Source organism: Molothrus ater, chromosome 1 (genome assembly GCF_012460135.2).
Source record: "Molothrus ater isolate BHLD 08-10-18 breed brown headed cowbird chromosome 1, BPBGC_Mater_1.1, whole genome shotgun sequence".
Taxonomy (NCBI): domain Eukaryota; kingdom Metazoa; phylum Chordata; class Aves; order Passeriformes; family Icteridae; genus Molothrus; species Molothrus ater.
Genome location: NC_050478.2, coordinates 49,792,634 through 49,809,298, shown reverse-complemented (window position 1 = coordinate 49,809,298; position 16,665 = coordinate 49,792,634). Strand labels below are relative to the sequence as shown.

Below are 16,665 nucleotides of genomic sequence, written 5' to 3'. Positions count from 1 at the left end.
CTTGATTGTGCTGGGTTAGTCTAAGTGTAGTCAGCTCAATGAAATTATATTTTTGCACAGCTTAAAATGTAAATTTACTAACTCTTCACAGAATGGTTGAAAGACCCGTTGGAAAGGATGGAGAAAAAATGAACAACATTGAGTAATGATTCAGAATTTGTGCTCAAGATGAAGTTAATCAACAGTATCACCAATGGAAAACTCCACAGCTTTATAAAGAAGGAAAATAAAATTATGCAGCTAAAATAAAAATCAACAATACAAAGGAAGAAGCATCAATACCATTAAGATCAACAGATGTGTTTCAATAACATTGTTTGCAATAAAGAGTAATTGGATTATTCTGAGGCTGAAGACATGTAACCTTCATTTTAGCATCACAGCATTTACACATGTGCGCACACACACACACACGGAAGACACGAAGTAATAAAGAACATATTTCCAAAATGATATTACACTTTCATTCAAAGGATATGGTTATTTTGGGTGTGAAGTGAAAAAAAGAGAAGGAAGAAAGGAGGTGAGGAAAAGAACAACTACAACATTCTGACAAGAACAACCTCAAATTTTAGCTTGAGTTTAAAACTGTCTTGTGTATTGAAAACTAGTCTCAGAAAACAGCCACATTCTGGGATGTAGTCTATTTTTTTCATCCACCTATAATTAAACGGCAGCTGTAGATATCCAGCACTTAAAGTAAGAATGGCTATAAAGAAACCAAGAGTTATTTGGTGACTCTTACCTACTGACAACCTAGAAGGACTAGCTTCTCTACTGCATCCCTGACTTCGTGGGATTTTGCTCCGTTTTTGTGCAGCTGCAGGATTCACCAACACTCTCTGAACTCCTGTGTTCATAGTGGAAAGTGTGGTTGTTGTCAAAACTCTTCCAGGAGACCCAGATCTACTGCCAGCTGAAGGTAGAATGAATAAATATTAGCAACACCACAGTGGACAAACAACCATGGTTAAAAAGAAAATAATACCTGAAGTTAGTAGGAAGGTGGTGGCAGACTGAAATGATCAGGAAAAACTTACAAGGTAAAAACATGAAATAGAATGCCTTGGTCCGAGTTCTTACAGTACTGCATACAAGGAAGTTAAAATTATCGATGCAAGGAAGCACTTGACATGGTATTTAGCACTCTACATGAGCTCGAGAAACCACAATTATTATTTCTGGACTTTGTCAAGAGTTCCATGGTCCCTAAAATGAATGTGTTCTTTTTTTTTAAGCTATGTGCTCTCACTAACCACATTTTCTATTAAAAAAGAAAAGCAAACAAACAAACCTGTTAGAAAGCTAAAGGGATAAATTTGGAACTAGGATTTCATAACTATCCCAGCTCTTCCAATGCAACCAGTGTTAGAGTTAATTAATGTGATTTTCCTAATATTTGAAATCTTCTCCCTTGCTTTTAAATGCATGGTGTCTTCAAGGACTATTCTGACATTAAATAAAATATGACAGAAGACAGATTACTCATGCACATTTCTGTGGAGGTTACCCCACAAATTACAGAAAATCTTCAATTAGTTCTAAACAAGCTAAAAAATTGACTAGGATATATTTAAGTGTCTTAAATTTCTGTTAATTAAAACCGTATAGTACAAAGTACTACAGATGTTCCAGGTACAGTATCACTACCAGAAAAGGTGGTCACTTATCTTTAATTTTGATATTTCAGTTACAGAACATTTAAGTTCTAAGTTTTTAGCAAAGAATTTTTCCCTAGCTGTAACTAATTTATATCACCAGCTGATATTAATATGTTGTTTCCAGCTGTACAATTCAAGAAATATGACCACATAAAAAGCAAACCAGAATTTCAATCAAAGATTAATTACATACAAATTTGAACCCTTCATTAATCTTTAAAATACAATCAGGTAACTGTATGACCACAGTGATGCTATCAGATTTACAGACAACATGCAACTTTTCAAGTGAATTTCATGGGTTACTTCTTATGAGACATGTGGAAAAAAAGATACAAGTTGACTAAAGCTTGACTATATGGAACAAAACCAAAATCCCAAACAAAGTAAAACATATGCTGGGTGGAAGAGAGAAATCTAAAAAATGTACCATGCATGTACTTTCAGATTCATTGTTTGAATTCAAACTTGAAATGATTATTTAGCAAAATCCTTTTTCCAGACTATGGGCCTATTCAGCAGAAATGATAAATAAAGTATTATGCAGCCTGAAAAAAAACAAGCATAACTTCTATAGCAACAGAAGAATAAACAAGCCTATAAAACTGCTGTTAAGTGCAAAAATTAAGGGTTTGACAGTTTCTTCATATCAGGGTATTTCAACTTAGACCTGATATTACTATGCCTTCTTCCTGTTTTGTAACTCTTTAAAACAGTAAAAATATTGTTGAAGGTTTCACTGTGGTGCAGACTTATTTTCTTCAATAGGTCAGAAATCTAAAAAAACTTACTCTTCTCAGAATATCCAGAAGAAATGCAACCACTTGTTCTAATACTTTATTTAATCTTTCTATAGTCAGACCTGCAAAGTGTACCACTGCAGTGTAAACTAACTGAATGCAGCTACACAGCCTGAAAACAGCAGCACTGGCACACTCTTGTCACTATTACCACTACCAGCAGATCTAGGTGAGCTGAACAATGAAAGAAAGATTACCAAGGCACTACCCCAAAATGACAAACCCTTCCCATCTCTCCTTTCTACATAAGGATCGCACCCAATTAATTTACGCGCAGCATATGGAAAAAAGCCAGCCAGAATTTCTGCTGAATAGGATCCTTAAATGAGGTATGTCAAACAGGTGATCAAACAATGATGTGTACACAAATTCTGTAGACTCTTACCACCAATGGGGTTAGCAGACTGTGATCCTGAACAAGTGTAAAGGCAGGATTAGGGTAGGGATTTATAATCCATGAAGAGGGAGGGAGCAGAGCAGATTAAAAAATGAATGGCAAATGGAAATAAGAAAGCTTTAGTCATTTCACAGAGGAAAAAAAGCCACAAGGGGGTTATGCTAAAGCAGTGCTATTAAGTAGCTTCCACAATTGAAGAATTAAACTCAGATGCTATGTACAAAGCAGATGAAGCAAAGCTGCACAAGCAAATTACAATTCTTCAGCTTTCTAATCAACAACTCAACACTGAAGAATTAAATTTCAATTAAGCATGAAACTGTAGCCTGGATATTACTTGAAAAGAATATTACATTGCCAAAAAGGCTCAAGAAGTTCAACAGCTGAACAAAAATTACACACGAGATCAAAACTTTGTTTTTGAGACACAACAGTAAAGGAACTGAGCTGCAGGTGTGGTGGATGACCAAAACAAAAAAACCAAATTCACAATGGTATAACTGAAAAGACTTGCATAGAATTCTTTGTTTTCCTCTTTTAAAGTAATCTTGAGTACAAAAGGAAGAATTTGTTTCCATTCAGAAATTCTCTGAATGTCAGCTGTAACACAATTTTAGCAGACCCTGTTAAATTACCCGACAACCAAACTGGAAAGAAGAGGAAAAAAATGTAACCATTTTTTTCCATAGGTAAGAATAAAATAATGAGGCATTTACTTTATGCTAATTTAAAAATAGAAGAATAAAGGGCTTTTAAAACCCTAAAAAATGTTTTTTTTGTAAAAGCATTCAAATTTGCAAGTCTTTCATAAAATGATTTTTGAACAAAAGATAGCTGCAACCCAAAAATTAACAAAAGCATCTGTGCTAGAGTGGTTTAAAAAAAAAAAAAAAAGCTTAAATCTAGTATGCAGCTATTCTCTCATTATATAAGCTGGGGAACTAAAACAATCCCCTGTATGGAAACATTAAGCATCACGCTTCACACAATGCTGTGAAAATTTTCAGTCACATAAAGAAGCATCACCCAAATAGCTGGCATACAGTGCCTGAGAATTCTCCTTTGCCTGTCCATTTGTATTTGCCCTGTTTATCTTCCTTAAAACATCTCAGAATTCTTGTTCTCCCCCACTGACAGGTTATAATGAGCTATTTGAAGCAATCAGTTCTGAACAGAAGTAGTAATAAAAGGCTGTAAAGATGCATTCATGCATTTAATTTTCACACATCATCACATATAGTCAGATCTAGTTATCTCAATTTATCTCTTTAGACATTAATATTGTGTAAAAATGAATTTAATAAACCAACCCTGTCATTATTAGTAGAAAAACTGGAAAGGCCTAATTCTGCTTCTCTGGATATACATTTATTTAATGTTATATGACAGTGATCATCACTAAAGTATTATATTGCTACCTAAATTTATCCCCTTCCCCAGACATTTATCAAACATCTTTTTAACAAATTTACCAAATCCATTCAAAATGCAAAAGTATTTTCAAAAAGCTTAATTCCAAACTTCCCTAATACTAATGAAAAAATTGTTACAGACACTGCTTATAGCTTTTCATAGAAGGGAAAAAGGGATTAGAAGGAACTTTACCTTCCTTCCCTCTTAAATTATTCACATATTCTTTGTTTATGGTACAGTGTTGCAATCTGTAAAACAAGTTTTGCAGAACTTTTGTCCCAACGACTCATTTGAAGGCTCTCATTTCACCAACATTTCTGGGACTAGAGTATTGTCAAAGCCCTTAAGGGAACTTCTTCTACTGAATTTTAGTAGTAGTAGTGGAATTTTAGTAGTAACTCCACTGAATTTTTAGTATGCTACATTTATCTGATCACATTGTTTGAAAGTGTTATTTCAGAAAACCTGCATACACTAGATCAGGTTTGATTCAACTGTACTTGTTGGGAAATTAAATTATGGCAAGTACTCTAACAGGAGAAAAACAGTTACTACCTGCTTTTTTAACTTGTATAATCATTCTATTTACAACAGATGCAGTCATTGCTATGAAGATAAATGCTTCTGTCATTAAACAAATTATTAAAGGGTTTTAGTAAAGAAAGTGGGTATGGTTAATGATAGCAAAATAACTATTGAAAATTTTAAACCTGGCAAAATTTACTGATTTGTCAATTTATACAAGTGGGAAGTTAATTTTAATTTTATTGTGCATCTGTCTTCTTTTCATTAATTTAGTTGCATTTCACTTAATCAGACAAAGATAAGAATCTGAAAATGCTACAGAGCTTAGTCAGAAAATGTCTGTTGGAGACATCAGATGTGTGGATGAATTGCTGTAGGTCAGCCAGAGCCAAGAGTGTGAGGTAATCAGGTCTTTTTAATTAATGACCAAGTGCTCGGCTACATCTGCAGTGGTTACTAAACACACACAGAAAATTACTGTGAATTAGCTGACACATATTAAATTGCTTGTTTTAACCCTTTGACTCAACACAAGCTCAGTAACTGATTGTAACGTGAGGGGTTAGTATTTTTCCTTCAAAGAGTTAAGTAAAGGCAAGAGCTGTAATACAAAAAAAGGAGTTTGTACCCAAGAGCTACAGCAGTGCTTAGCCTAAAGAAAATGGGGATTTCTAGCTAAAATAAGACTATTTTAAAAATGGAAAATTAGGTCTCTCAGGTAACAATAAGGACACCATTCTGCCTACCCATTCTTCTCTATTACTAGTCCATGTTTATGGCCTTTCATGTTGGGGAAGTCAGAAAAGGGGGGAAAAGAATGTTGAGAAGTTATAATTGAAGACAGAATTTAAAGATAGATTTCACTTCCAGCTACACTATCTAATTTAATTGGCAAACTAAGACCTAACATAGTATTTTGTCCAGAGAAAAACAACATGAATCAGAAAAGCATGCAAATACCACTGACCCAAAACACTGAAAAAAATACCTTCATTTTGGTCTGGCGATGATGAACCTAAGGCACAGAACAACAACTCAGTATGTAGCTTTTTTTTTTTAAATTAACTTTGACTGTAGCCATTGGTCAATGAATATATGCTTAAGAATTTGGCCTCTTTATCAAGTATAACTGATAAACAGAAAATACATACGCTGAGATTGTGACACCACTTTGGTTCTACTCCGTCCTCTGGAATCTGTTTTAGAATTTCCAATACCAACAGAAGGAGTGGAGAGCTTTGATCGTATACGACCTACAAAAGAGAAAGGGCATTAAATCAGTTTTTCACAGTCATGCACAAAGCAGAGCATCAGTAGTATTTACTAATATTTTCTAAAGTTTCTGCATATAAAAGAAGCGCAATGTAACTCAACTGGTGACAATTTGCTTGGGATAATTAGTAGAAATTTGAACACCTTGATGAATTGAATAGCTGAGGAAGCAAGATATTGCTCCTCTAATGCTACATGTTTCATCAAACAATTTGCACATTACACCTTCAACACCCTGGACTGGCTAGCTAGTTCTTCCTTCCAACATATATGTGTTGAGCACAATAAAAAAGGGGACATTTACTCAATACAATGCAATGCAAACATTGCTGTATCAGGTACAGTCTTCTCATGATTACTTGAGCTTCTAATTCTACTTTTGCTGTCATAAAACTACAGATTATGAGCTTTCTTCCTAACTTCACTCCTCTTTTTAGAAATCTAAGTAGTAGCTTTTTTATTACTGAAGATTCTACTGTTTTCCTGGCCCCAGTCATACAGACTTCTACAGGATTTCCCAAACCTTCTAGAGCATTTTGCAGACACTAAATACATTCAAGTACTTCTCATGACAACATGATATCAAGAAATCCTACTTTCCCCACTAGACAGAAAGGCCAAGCAAGAGACAAATTAAACTAAGTATCTACAAATAAAATAAGATTCACTTTTCCCTAGCATGCCAAAAGGCAAATTCTCTTGGGCTTGGTCAAACCCTACTGCATTGCTAGTCATGTTCCTTGTAACATCCAGCATATACAAAGAAATTACAGAAGAAAGGAAGATACCAGTTGTCTGAATTATAGCTATCTGAAAGATCATTCATAAAAGAAAATAGTGGTGTTGTATACTACATTTCCCAAGCCAACCTCTTAAAACAGCAGCAAAATGAAATCAAAACCAAACTCATGCTAACCATAATTCTTCTAAGCTGCAAGAACAAACCCCAAAAAGTCTGGACAGGGTAGATCTAGCTCAACAAGCTCAACACTTTTAAACACAGCATGATTAAAATATTTCGTAGACATGCTGGGTCAATATTTGATCTAAAAGAATTAAGTACATAGACTGTTATTTAATTCTAGCCTCTTTAGGCTTTCCACAGCAAAATTTGGACATCAACCAAGTTAATATTATTCATCCAAGTAGAGGGAATAGTCACAGATGAGAGTCTATAAGAAGAGAATCAGGATAAAGGAGGTTATTCACTAAAACAATAGGCTTAGCAAGAACGGTTAGATTAACTAGTCCAAACTCTACTAGTTATCCCCGTGCAATGGCAATTGAGAGCTGTGAGACTGCAAGACATGTAACTGCATTCAGAATTTGGCCCAAAACCTAGGAATACAGAGTGCCACTATTTCAATACTATGTTAAAGTATCACCTGGAACCTGTTTCAGTTTTATCAATGTAAAATAAACCAGTTTGTGTCTGTGAGTTAAATGAACTGTTAACTCATTTGGAGTCTCTACATCAATTCACTAATGGCAGGTTTAAATGCTAATAACAGATAGAAAATTAGCTTCCAAGTCTCACAGAGATGAGTAATAGTAGCACCTGCTTCCCAGAGCATGAACGTACTTGATGAAATATTCTGTGACAAGATTTGCTTTAAAAAATGAACGCAAAATTATAAAGCCCCTGTATTTTCACAGTAGAAATGTTAAGCAATGGTATTTAAGACTGCAGATGAGTAATTGAGAATTAAAATAAAAGCAAAATAATTTTAAAAATAGTATATAATAACCAAGTATTAGATGCATAAGCTGTTAGCCCATAAGCCCATATCTGTTATGAACCTCCACAACGCCCGAGAAACACCAAGTTCTACTTTTAAAGCTCCATTTGTATCAATGAAAATACGAAGCTGAAAATATTAGCTAGTCTAACGAAATAGTTTCTTACCATCTTCAGAAGCTGTTCCTAAACAGAAAAAATAATAAAATACATGATATTCCAAACAATATTATGTCTTTGAAATTTCTTTTTGAGATTAATCTTGGGAATCTTGACAAATTTTATCAAGTCAAGAGAGCTAAAGATTTTATGTTGCAATTCCATAACTGAACTGAAGTAAAATAATCAAGAAAATATCCATACTACACTGAGAGCAATTTACAAGAGCAAAATGCACATCACTGCCTTTCAAACCACAAAAAGTTCAATAGAAGAAAATTACATCTGTGAGATCAGTCAAAAAATTACATATACAGATCAAAACAGACATTAAAAATACTGTAAAGCAAGCTCTTCTGAAAATATGAAACGTACTGTTATACATAACCTCAGAGAAAAACACAGAGACAGTGTTTCCCACACTGGACAGTGATAATTTGACAGGAACTGCCAGCAAGAAGGATTTCTCTGAATTAAGCCTGTGATTACTCTGAAGATACACATGCACAAGATCAAGTCTTGCTCAGAGACATGGAAGGAATATGAGCTTGCTGAAATCAGATCACACTTGGACAAGTATGCTGAGCTTAACAAGGCTTGATTTTTGATAATGTGAGAGTCAGACAAGCCTTTCTTCCATCAGTACCTAGGAACTGATGGGACCCTGCCTCATCAGCAGTCCTTCCTCCAAGTTCCTCTGAAACAGATCTTATTACACAATAAAATGCATACTAGTAATGATAAAAATGTGACATGCTCCTAAAAAAAAAAAATCAAAGGATACTTCCATCTTTATTTTCACTCTCTATCATTTTTGCCTTGCAAGAGAATGACAATGATGAAATCATTGTGTGTCTTTGGCTAGCCTGAACTCAGTCAGATTTGCTGGGAAACTTTCCTCATGTTACAGTATCTTCACAGAGCTATTTTTAAAAACTCCCTCTAAAAAAACTAGTTCAGTGTATATTTCAATGCTTCTTCTTCACAAAAATCAGTTACAGTAATATGTAGGTAGGAGTGCCTCTAAGTACCAAGATAAAATTTGCCAGTTTGCAAAAACTCAAAACCAAACAAAAAACCAAACCCCTCAAACCCTGAGCTACCTCTCCAAATCCAACAGTCTTGGAGAGATGGATCCTGGAAGGCAGACCCTATGCAACAACTAAGACTGCCTAAGAGATTCCTAAAAGCTCTTAAAAGGGGTGGTTCTGTTTCTCGTTCCTCTCAGCCTTGTGCTACCACCTGGTCTGCATGGCTAAAGGTTCACTGGCAGCTCCAAAAGCTAAATAACAGAGTATTAGTCACTTTTATGAAATCAGTTTCATGGAGTTTGTTCACCTACAGTCATCAATAATGGAATATCACAAGGTGCTAGCAAAAGAAGAGATATAAAATACGTGGACAAGGTTAGTGGGCACAGGAAAAAGTATTAGCTACTCCTGGTGATGGTTAGATCACAATAGCTGTATCATACAACTACAGCTGGACAGCTGAGCTGTTTTCATTCCATCTTGCAGATCATATCTAGAGATAGCTTCTAGAACAAAACCCCAACCTATTAACTCTGATCAATTGTAAAGCGCTTCCCTTGCTGTTTTAAACTAAAATGTGCAACATATCATTAGTTGTGACTTCTGGACAGAACAAAAGAAAAAGCCTACATGGCCCTAAGAAGATTTATTTCTGGTGACAATGTCCAAAGCTAATGATTTGCTATAAATAACAGCTATAAACAAACAGCTATAAATAAAGCCTACTATATGTAGCCTAAGTAAATGTAATGTGGAAATAAGCAATAGAGATTCCACTCTCCTGTAAAAATGCTCCTCATTTTATTAAACTAGTCTTGATATCTTCAGTGCTCAAAACCAGCTCCAATTCTTTCAAGAAGCATCTGTTTAGAAATTATCCAGGATTCTGTTTTAGAGATCTACTTTCATACTCTTAATTTCTATGAGATACAATTGCTTCCAATAAGCTACTAATTCTTCCAAACATGCACAGTTAATAAATACATCACACAAAATATTAAGCAAGCAGCAAACTTATTAAGGGCTTGTTAAGTCCTCCCAAGCAATAAATTAGAACTACAATCACCAAGCAGCAGGCTGGGGCTGTCACTTTATTACATGAGAAGCATTATTTGCACACACCTGAAACAGACAATTGCTATGAGAAGCTTGATGCTCAACTGTTTTGCAGTCCATCTATGTGTTTGTAACAGAGTGAATTAAGAAAAAGCAAGTGCTAAAACTTAGGTGGGATACTTGATAAGCTATTTTAACAAGTAGGTCTTCTTCACAAATGATTCTTTAATAGAATTACATTTTACTACAGAATTTACAGGCACTTAAAACTATGTAGGAAGCCTAGATTTTGACAGAGGAGACTTTTTTGGTTTTTGCTTTATTTCATACTTAAGTGGAAAAGCATGTTCTGCTCTCCCACTGCTGTTCTGCTAAGTCAAAAAAATTGACTTCACATGTAAAACTATGGAATCAGCTGGAATTAGATTAATTTCAAAAGCATGTATTTAACTAGTTAAAATCAGCATGTAACCATTAAAAAACTGCTCTGTAATTAACAGAGCTTCTTTTAAAAAAGAGGGGTAATGTCACAGATCAAACATTCACAAAATTGACAGCAATAACACATAAGACATCAAGATTACACAGGAGTTAATGGAAACAGCATAGTAATTTGTTAATGAACAGACAATTATATTAAACATCAATACTTTTACATAAAAGACACTTTATTAGATATTTAATAGAATTAGAGGACAGACTAAATAATTTCTTACCATCCATCTTGTCAGAAGTATCCTCTTTGTTGAAAAAGCAGGCAAAGAAACATGGAAAACTTAGTGTGTTAGAATAAAGGTGTTCACAGCAGAGTCATAAAACATTAATTGAGGAAAATACATTAATATTAAATACAGCAGACATGTTTATCTAATTAATGCATGTATAAGCTACCTTAAGCAAAGTTGGTTTTGCCCAGTGTAAGGTACAAAATTACAAAATAGAGTACAAGTACCCTGCACAGTGATATTGATTCTGTATTTCCCACATTTGAGAAAACCCTTACACTAAAACATTTATAAATGGTTTCATTCTTGGTGTAAACAGTTACTGAAGCATCAGTACATATTTATATCATTACAGAACCACATATTTATATTTCTTATGAAATTTGCTTCTGAGCATGAAGCCCCACCTGGGATAAGGGACAGGACGGGAAAAGACTGCACAATTAAGACAGAGGACAAATGAGAGAAAGTTTCACTCTGTTTTAAAAGTATTAAATATTTTCCAGTTCAGCTGGAAGGTAGGGCATAAATATTCTGACAGTAACAATCAAAATTAAAATATTTAGCACAAGACATGTATAATTACAGCTCAGGCCTCCTCAACAAGGACATTAATACTTAAGGATGTCAAAGATAGTCAACATTTAAAATAACTAGAGAGTATCCTCCTGCTTCTAGCATAGTCTTTTAATAAATCATAAATAAGCAAGAGTTCTTGTATTAATAATGAAAAAGGAAGAGATGGGTGAACACGCCTATGGATTACTATGCTTATAAGCTTCTAGCCTTCTGAGGCTTTAAAACTGGTAGCTGTGTAAGCAAAAGGTTGATGTTTCTCTGCAAGCCAGGCTGAAAATAAATTCAAGCTCTAGGACACAATGTCATTTATTTTGGTATTGACAGCAACACCTAAAGGAAGTGGAAAGCATTACAGAAATAAAGTAACACTGCCTGGGCCTTTTCAGATCATGGTCAGCATTGGCTTGATAGTTCTGTCATTTAACTTTCCGTATTTGGGCTACTATAAATAAATCCCTTAAAATGGACAGAAGAAAGAACTTTACAAATTAGCCCATTATCTGAAACATGGCACTTGCTTGGATTTGCACTCATTAATTTAAAGGTTACCTTTTGAAAACTAAGAGTAAACAATATTTTGAAACTAAACCACAACAAACAACAGTCACACTGTCTACATGGTATGTATCCTTCAAATTCCCTTACCACAGTCAAAAACCTGTCAGGATATTGAGCCAAGATCAGTCAAGCAGTACAGCTTTTATGTGACTGCAAACAAACCTTGGTCTCCTTGACTACCACTGCCCTTTCACTGTCTGCACTAGGATTTAACTTTCACTGTACTTTGCCAGTATTACGTTATTTTGCCATTTCAAATGACATCACACTGTTCTCCACAAGTTATTGCATTTGCTAGCAAGGTAGAGCTTTCCAGCAACTCAAATCCTTCAAACAAATAGGACCTGGATTTATTGCTTACTATTCCTCTCCCCCAATTCTCACTCATCCAATCATTAAATTACAAAGAGAATAAGCTATTTCTTTTACTTTCCTGCTAAATCCACCACTGTTTACTTCACTGGAAACCTCTGTGCCCTTCTCAACCCTTGCTTACAAAATTCCTGGCATGAATCAGATATTGTTTTAAAAGTTGTAAAAGCAAACCAATAGTCCAATCAAGAGATAATTTTCTGTGAAAGTCTTAAGACAATATAGTCCCTTCATTTGAGCAGCACAAAGAAGACATTAACAGAGCAGGATCTCTCTCTTTGTTTTCCATTTGACTTTTCCCTCTGTCATCATGCTCTGCATCACTTTTACTTTGAATGTCAGCTTTGTCTGAGGTTCAAAATATGTTTTATTGCACATCAAAACACTCCACAGGCAATACTCTGATCTTGGAAAATAATCATTACGCATATTTCAGGCTTTTAGGCACTAAGTGAGGAGGAACTGATAGTTCCAGAATTATAAAGCGGTTTGAGTTGGAAGGGACCTTAAAGACCACCAAGTTCCAGCCCCCTTACTGTGGACAGGAACACCTTGCACTGGAGTGGTTGCTCCAAGCCTAGAGTTGAACACTGTCAGGGATGGGGCATCCATCATTTCCCTGAGGAACCACCAGTGTATCCCCTCCACCAAGCAGCCTCATGTCGGTGTCCACCTGCGACCCAGGAGGTTCTGCTGCCCCCTCTGTGGGCACCAGAGGGAGCCCACATCCAAAACTGCTATTCCAAGTACCAAGTATTCCTTTTAGTTCAGGATTGCTCACTCTTTAAATAAACACTAAAATCAATGCCGTTTCACAGCACTTCAAGCGGACCCTGATGACAAAAAGAATCAACTAATTTTAGGTAGCTTTTTATTTAAGTTCTGATCTTAAAAAGCACAACTAAAACCTTTGCAAACCACAGCCTACACGTATGTTAACACCTGCCCAAACACAATGCAAATCAGAACTATACAGTTTCTTTGCCTCTTGTGATCACCTGTGGCCATACTAACATGTCTTTCCTTGGTGGTCTAGGGGGCACAGAAGCTAAGAAAAAAACAGTTTTGTGAACACTGAACCTCTCTTTCCCTACTGTTATCCCTATAGCACCAATAAGCTAAAAATTTAGAACAAAAATATGTTCATAGTCCTTTACCACTGCCACTTAGTGGATGTTCTAGCATCTACACCACCCCCATTACAATTATCAAATACTTTTCTGCACTGTTACCACTTGTAACACTTCCTATGTCTAACAGCAAATACCAATGGAGACTGTCAGCTAGGTAAAGCATACACATAGTTCCATCAATGCCCTTAGGAAGAAATTATGAACTCAGTGTAGTAAGTTATTGTGTAAAACACTTCTCTATTTCACGAAGAAGCTATCTCTTTAGCACTCCTTAGAATACCTGAAGACCTGAGAAAAATGGAAAAACAAGGGCTCTCACACTCATTTCCTTGTTACTTTTATGAACAAAAAAAGGCACGATCACCATGTGCTGTTAAGTAAAGGTACCACTCCTTCCAACACCTAATTCTAGATGAAGACATTCAGAGAGCATAGTATGGACACACTCTTTGCATTGGCATTCTTCCAGCACAATAAAGCACGTAGGAAAGTTTGCGACTTACATCAGAACACCTGCTCTTTTGCCACACTCCAGTGCTACTAACAACGATGACTGCTTTTCAAACACAGGAGTATTGCACTGTAACTTTTTGATCAAGAAAATCCCAAAGACCTCTGAGAGCAGCACAGCAGAGGTGCTCCCCTTACCTAGGGAGGCGTAGGAGCCCGGGGGCAGCCCGGCTGCTGAGAGGCGCCCGGCTCCAGCTGTCTGCCCAGCAGCATGGCGCGCCTTGGCGCCCGCCGCAGCGTTCACGTCGATGTCACTGCGAGACCTCTGCAGGGTGCCCGGGCTTGGGACGCCCTTGCTGCTGCCTGGAACTACCAGAAAAGGGGGGGGGGGGGAAAAACCAAACAAGGAGTTGATATTGAATAAAATTAATGACAATTAAGAGGGTAACATCATCTACTACCACATTGTGCATTTATGAAAGCATGAAAAACACTGTAAAAAAGGTTAAACTAGTATTAAACCAAAGTTACTGAGATTAAAAAGCAAACTAGACCTGGTCTTGCCATGAATTGCATATAGAAACAGCTGGTGTGTCAGTAGTATTTATCTTCATTCAGCATGAAATCTTAGCATTATTTAATGCAAACTGTCTGCTCCCACCCTAGCACAAATGACATAATTCTCAACCTTTGTGTGATTTATTACGTTATTGAATGATTCACAAATGTAAAAATTCACATCCTTCCTTGAGACACTGAAGGAAGAAAAATATTCCCACACTTCAGCTAAGGTAAGCTGAATGCATATTCTGAAATGTTTTAAAGAGTATAATCTTTAGTATTTTCATATTCACTTCCTATTATTTACTGAATTTTAACTATTCACTTAATTTAACCACTGTTTTAGGTCTTCTAAACTTGACTCCCCTTATCAGTTTCAGTATCCATTCTTCATTACATTCCATTTGCAAAAAGCTGCTCAATGATTTACTCTTAAAGAGTTACTAAGACATTATGGGAAAAGACACTGAAGTTATTAAATTCCAAAAACTAAACACATAATTAAACTCTTTGAATTACAAATATGCCATTTGGCTGCTGTTCTTTATTTATTTCTTTAGAAAGAGCAAGAGCAATATGGGAACAGATGAAAGAGAAGTGAGTCTTTAATTTCTAATTGCCATAAGCCTAACCATGAACAGACCAAAGAATAGTATTTTGTTTCTTTGAGAATGACTGTTCCATAACAAAACTCCAGGACAGAGGATCAATTAATTTAAAATTCATAGTAAGTTATGTCTTATAATTGAAACAACTGAAACTACATAAAATGTGAAGTAAGTGTGAGGCAATCTGAGCTGCAGGTACAGTTTGTAGTGACACCATACCATATTTATCTTGGAAACAGGGTAAATGCTGATAGTCAATTTTTAAGCTGCATTATAGAACTTTTAATTCAAAGAACATGAAGAACTATGCACTGCACAAAATTACCACCACCTTACCTCTGCCTGCAAGACTTGCTGGGCTGGCTGCAGACCATTTAGATGACAGAGGCCGGCTGAAAAAAGTCAATAAATCCAGTAAGTCTCATATATCAGATGCAAGAGTAAAAAATAAGAGAGAGAAAAACAAAAATATTTCTGTTCTGTTCTCCCCTTCAACTTTCTCAGCATATTTTTTAGATAAATACTTGAAACAGAAAATGATAAGAAAATCAGAATTATCTTTTCCCTTATATTTTATAAAACTACATCCTTATCACAAAGCACTAATCCTCCAGCTACTGACAGGTACACTTTGCTAACAAAGTTCAGGCATTCCAGACTAGGTCAGAGAAACATTTAAGGTGGTCAGTACAAGGTTTTAACCACAGGGCTGATATTACACATCAGCCATCAAATAAGAACAGTGGGAGCTACCCAAAAAGCTTTATTTGTGAAAGACATGTGAAGTGGTGTCTGCAGTAACAAGAAAAACTGGTGTCCAACTCATAAGCCTCCTCCAGTCCCAGGTGTCTCAAGAATCAAGTTATAAATTAAAAAAGGAAATGCTGATGCTTCCAAGCAGCTAGACTCCATTTCCCCTGTTGGAATGTAGAGGCTCCCATAACTTATAAAAGGAGAAAAATCCCATGTGTTTTCCTCTATGTTTTGTCTTCATTTTGTTCCCACTGCAAAAACAAGTAGTCACTGAAGCACAATCTTCCAGTCTAGTCAAGTTTAATTGTGAGCCCATCCTTTGGCCTGTTTGGAAGGGTAAAATGCAGCTGGAGAGACCAGGGAAATGAAAAGGACTCATAGAAGAAAACATAATAGAGTATTCATTGGATAATATTCATTGGTTAAATATCTGATGGGGAAAGTTTGTATTTGATGAAATAGTTGAGTATTTCATCAGCAGTCAAATTTCAAGCTGAGTCAGTGTCTCAGCTTTAGTAAAAATAATTCCTTTAATTTTAAACCTAGAAGAGATTAATTTTAAACCCAAAAGAGATGCCTCATTCTGTGGATTTATCCCAGTTATTAACTCAGGTGCTCAGCAGTAATATAAAGGTCAGCACCATAACCTAAATCCTCACAGAAGAATATGTGTTTGCAGCTTACTCTGAATAAACCTGCTCTTCTGACATGACTAACTAGTGTTTTGAAGGTACTTTGCCTCAAGTAAGGTAAGGAGGCTGAAGTAGAGCTCCTGACCTTACAACTTGCTCCAAACAGAAGTCCCAGGCAACTGCCACAATCTATTGCAATTGACATTTTATGTAAACAGTTTCATACAGGTAGGCAAAAGTCA

The 16,665-nt window shown here is 35.8% G+C and overlaps 1 protein-coding gene across 34 annotated transcripts in view; it reads right to left on the bottom strand.

Annotated features, from left to right (window-relative positions):
- CLASP2 (cytoplasmic linker associated protein 2) overlaps window positions 1–16,665 on the bottom strand; it is a 145,761-nt gene that overhangs the window by 40,448 nt on the left and 88,648 nt on the right. For 10 of the 34 annotated variants that reach the window (XM_054515117.1, XM_036405153.2, XM_054515121.1 and 7 more), the window contains 8 exons: window positions 15,375–15,430; window positions 14,068–14,238; window positions 10,769–10,792; window positions 7,975–7,992; window positions 5,948–6,049; window positions 5,785–5,811; window positions 2,847–2,873; window positions 746–916 (listed from right to left, as the gene is read on the bottom strand). In XM_054515117.1, the coding sequence (XP_054371092.1) occupies window positions 746–916; window positions 2,847–2,873; window positions 5,785–5,811; window positions 5,948–6,049; window positions 7,975–7,992; window positions 10,769–10,792; window positions 14,068–14,238; window positions 15,375–15,430 (596 nt within the window). The remainder of the gene's footprint in view (window positions 1–745; window positions 917–2,846; window positions 2,874–5,784; window positions 5,812–5,947; window positions 6,050–7,974; window positions 7,993–10,768; window positions 10,793–14,067; window positions 14,239–15,374; window positions 15,431–16,665) is intronic. The other 24 variants (XM_054515135.1, XM_036405212.2, XM_054515143.1 and 21 more) reach the window with 8 other exon arrangements.